At 35.0% G+C, this 4751-nt stretch overlaps 1 protein-coding gene across 1 annotated transcript; it reads left to right on the top strand.

The window, feature by feature from the left end:
* The first annotated feature begins 1253 nt into the window (after window positions 1-1253).
* LOC108371410 (uncharacterized) lies at window positions 1254-4423 on the top strand. The gene is made up of 6 exons (XM_017626964.1): window positions 1254-1471; window positions 1527-1761; window positions 2724-2778; window positions 2963-3118; window positions 3847-3992; window positions 4409-4423. The coding sequence occupies exons 1-6, from the start codon at window positions 1254-1256 to the stop codon at window positions 4421-4423; spliced, it is 825 nt and encodes a 274-aa protein (XP_017482453.1).
* The last annotated feature ends 328 nt before the right edge of the window (window positions 4424-4751 follow it).

The raw sequence follows: 4751 nt of genomic DNA, 5'->3' as shown, positions 1-4751 counted from the left end.
CTTTAAGCATTGTTGACGCTATTTCCATTTGAATGAGGAAATAGCGTCAATGACTTTATTTCCAAATTTTTGTTGACTTTATTTCGCTTTTGAAAAGGTAATAATGTCAATTGACTTTATTTCGCACCAGGGTGGGAAATAAAGTCAATTGACCTTATTTCCATTGACCTTATTACCTGTCACCCAAAATCACGTATGAGCCGCTCACCGGCTGTAGCAAACGACAGCGAGCATGTTGGCGCACATGTGCGCGGATATGTTCGTCGTATGTAGGGGGTGTTGGCCAGGGTGGGCAAAAGCTCGGAGTTTGAGCGGGCGAGCGAGCAAACTCCTACTCAATGCCTCGCAGGCAACGAGGTGCCCGCAGCTCGTACTCGTAGCCACGGTTGCCATTTTCAATTTATTTTTCGGACCAAAAAATTGACCAAATGGTAAAAAATGGACCAATTTTTATTACATCGGGAAATTGAGTGGAGTTTATTCCTCTTTATCAAGAAAATGCCAATTCAATTTTTATGACGTTTTTTTTTATATTGCACCCAAAGTGCATTACAATTGTATATTATTCACATTATATTATTTAAAGTTTTAAATTATAATTTGCTTCTTAATTTCGTTTTTATTAACGCTTAATCAAAAAATTTGCACTCAGCTACTGCGGATCTGTGAAGCAGACTAAAATGTTATGAACTAAATCACACAATTCTCCAAAGGTCGCTTCACCCAATCCATTTTTAATCCAACTTACTTGATCCCAAAAACATTCTATATTGGTACAGTTTTTGAAGTTGCCCTCACTCAGCCTCAATTTGCGAAATTGAAATTCAATTATGTTTGTATCTTTAATCAATGCAGGAAATTGGTCGAGTAGCGGCAAAATTGATACATACAACAGTCTCAGAAACAAATGGTGTAATAATTTCAAGATATTTTATATCTTTTCGATTGAAATCGAATATTATTTCCATGTGCTAAATGCTATGATTAAAGGCGGACCTCCATAGCAAGCACATGCGTGCGTCTGCGTCAAACATTCTCATGCGTAGTAGTTTAGGTGAAGTGAGCACCTCCATAGCGGTCGTTTTAATGCATGACACTTGATATAATTTGATATTTTGTGACACTTTTTTATTTTAACAAAAGTTTTATTATTGTGTATTAAAATGGATGACGATTTCGATTTCATCCTTCCAATAATTGGAAGTGTTATTTCAGTATATGTGGCGTATACCCATATACTGAAAATAAGAAAAATGTGGTCGGATGTCCTTTTTTTAGAACGTGAAATAAACGGTTTCTTTGTTACCACATTTAAAACGCTAAAATATGCAACTCCGCAGAAGTTCCGCACCGCGACTCGAATGCGACCGGTGGTGTTTGATGTATTGTTCAATTTGCTTAAAGAGCAATTACAAAAACATTCTATACGACCCTCCATTCCAGCGGAGTGTAGATTGTTCTTAACGCTCATGTAAGTAGTGATATTTTAGCTCTAATATGTATTGAAATGAATATTTATATTTTAGATATCTAGCTCATGGACCAAGAAGACAGTACTTGTCATTGTCCTTTAAAATGTCTGTTGAGACGGTTAGAAGAATAGTTTTAGAAACGAGCGAAATCATTTGGAGCGTAATCATTTGGAATACCCTTTCCCCGTTTAATGTATCCCTTCCAAACGTCACAGAATGGGAAATGATAGCGGCAGATTTTAAGTATATGTGGGATCTTCCCAACTGTGTTGGAGCCATAGATCAGATTGTCCAGATTTGGCGATTTCGCACCAATTTGGCGATTTTTTTTTTGGATATTTGCGCGTAAGAATTTATGAAATCGCCAGTAGCGATTTTTGGCGATTTTTTCCCTTCAAATAAATTCTTTCCAATTATAAAAATATACAAAACTTAGTTTTCCACGATAATTTTACAGAAGAGGCTAATGAACTGCGTGATAAACTTAACTTAAGAAGCTAAAATGCTGTCAAAAATGTTTAATCACCCTAATCGCNAGCCATAGATCAGATTGTCCAGATTTGGCGATTTCGCACCAATTTGGCGATTTTTTTTTTGGATATTTGCGCGTAAGAATTTATGAAATCGCCAGTAGCGATTTTTGGCGATTTTTTCCCTTCAAATAAATTCTTTCCAATTATAAAAATATACAAAACTTAGTTTTCCACGATAATTTTACAGAAGAGGCTAATGAACTGCGTGATAAACTTAACTTAAGAAGCTAAAATGCTGTCAAAAATGTTTAATCACCCTAATCGCAGAACTTTTGAAACGATTACCTAGTCAATTAAATACTTTCAAAAAGCTTTGATTTTGTCACCAGAAAGGTGTATGAATCACAAGAGCGCCGAACTCTTAAAAGCGGATCGTGCGATTAATCAATTTTAATAATTGCGCAGTCCTATTGCAAAATGTGTTGAAACAAATATTTTTAAAAAGTATCCGTATTTTTAAAGAAAATTGTTTGTACATCACTATTATATAAGCGATTTGTGTTATTTATTATTACCTTCTGAAGGTATTATATTCGTTTTTGGTTTTAAAAACAATATGATAAAAAGATCTAATTTTTAAAATAAAATATTTGTTAAATCGATTTCATGAATTTTATAAAAAAATTGCGATTTTTGGCGATTTTTTTTTGCAGAAATTGCGCTTTATTTTTAAACAATCTGGACACCCTGCCGTAGATGGCATGCCATAGATGGCAAGCATATACCCATCACATGTCCGGCACATTCCGGCTCAAATTTCTACAACTGTAAAGGTTTCTGAAAATTAGTTTAAAAGATGCATACAAACATATTACTTCAGCAAAATGGGCTCAACTATATTTTCAACGTTGACTGCCCAGTGATTATACTAGATAACATACAAGTTTATTGTTGAACCTATCATGCTTGAGTAGACCCTTCAAGTTATTTAATAAAATCCCTTGTTACTTATTACAGGAGTATACAGCATTGTTCTGCTTGGCGCTTGCGATGCCAACTATGTATTTACCGCCGTAGATGTTGGTGCTTATGGAAGTCAAAGCGACGGTGGAGTTTTGAGCCATTCTTACTTTGGCCAAAGAATGTACCGCAACCTCCTTGGTCTACCTTCATGCAGCGTTTTTGCTGCATTTAAAATGCAGCATTTAGCACTTTCGAACATATATTTTCGAAGAGCGTTCATGCTATCGCATTTAGCAAATGTACATTTACGCGAGTTCGAAATCGTATGCTTTTGACAAACAGCCGTGTTCCAGTCGCTTATTCAGATCCGTATCTATTACGATAAATTCTCACGGAAAAGATAATGTCCAAAAATCCCTACTGAAAAGGAAAAAATAAGTTCTAAACCGAAAATTCAATACAAAAACTTGAATTGTTTTAACCATAACCAAACATTTGTTTGTGTATATATTCATTTGTCGGTGCTGTCAATTATAATTTCCACACTTAATTAGGAAACAAAACAAACAGAGTTGATCACAAATTAATCCAGATTTCTATCAGCATCATATCGATGTTTAATTTGCGTAACTTTTCTTTATCCAAATAATGTAAAATAATAAATGAAATCTCGATCGGCGATCACTGAAACGCAGCTAGCGACTGTATACTCGAAAAAGCAATGTTGCCACTTCTTCTCATTAAACCATGTTCGAATCGTGGAAATTTTGGAAGATCACAGGGATGCTTTTAGCATTTAGATTCTAAATGCAAAGATTGAGTTGCATTTAGTTGCATTTAGATGACGAATTTTGTATGGATAAATGTACATTTAGAGTAGCATTTAGAGCTAAATGCGCTAAATGTACATTTACGCGTAAGCAAAAACAGGCCATCAGACAAAATATTGCGAAACAGCGATATTGAATTACCGCATTATTTTGTAGGAGACGCGACTTTCTCTTTAAATCCTTGCTTAATGAAGCCGTTTCCAGGAGTTCTTTTAGAAGAGCCCAGAGAATATTTCAACAAACGCCTATCAAGGGTCCGTTGGACGATTGAAAATACGTTTGGTATATTGACTGCCAGATGGCGCATACTACGAGGGACTTTAAATATGACACCTGAGTCCGCTGTAAAAGTAGTAAATGCTACAATCCTCCTGAATAACTTTCTAAAAATGACAGATACCTCATATTGTCCACCCGACTTTGTGGATCACGAAAAAAGTGGTCAAATTGTGGAAGGCCTGTGGCGAAAAAAAACTGTTCCTTTAAGGAGTGTTAGACAAATTGCTTCAAACAACGTAGCCCGTTCAGCATATCAACTTCGGGACCAACTCAAAGATTATATCTTTGCAAATAAAATATAATACAATTTTTAATTTAACTGAGCTTCTATTATTTGCACTAAATGCGAAAACATTCCTTAATTTTTTTCTGTATTTATTAAACTTATCAGAAAGAATATGCATAGTTTTTAACAAAGAAGTTTTAATTTTTAAGTTAAGTAACATTAACCAAGTAATCATTACATAGTTTTTACTTCTCGTAAGTACAAGGATATGGGACACAACTCTACTCCCTGCAAAAAATTGTGCGACTAATCTCTAAAGAGAGTATTCCGGGATGAGTCTCAATCGGGTACAATTGGGCATTAATTAGTCGCAACTAGGCTCATACGGGTACTAATGGAGATCAATTAGTCTCGACTCATCCCTTGCGGGTACCATTGTATGCAGTATACAAAACTTCAAAATTTTTACAAAAAGTTTCTTTTTTTAAAAGAATTTATGACCAACTGA

The sequence above is a fragment of the Rhagoletis zephyria genome, unplaced genomic scaffold (genome assembly GCF_001687245.7).
Source record: "Rhagoletis zephyria isolate East Lansing unplaced genomic scaffold, Rhagoletis_zephyria_1.1 Rzeph_scaffold_04963, whole genome shotgun sequence".
NCBI lineage: Eukaryota > Metazoa > Arthropoda > Insecta > Diptera > Tephritidae > Rhagoletis > Rhagoletis zephyria.
Note: the sequence above shows the minus strand (reverse complement) of the source record. Positions and strands in the feature narration are given on the sequence as shown.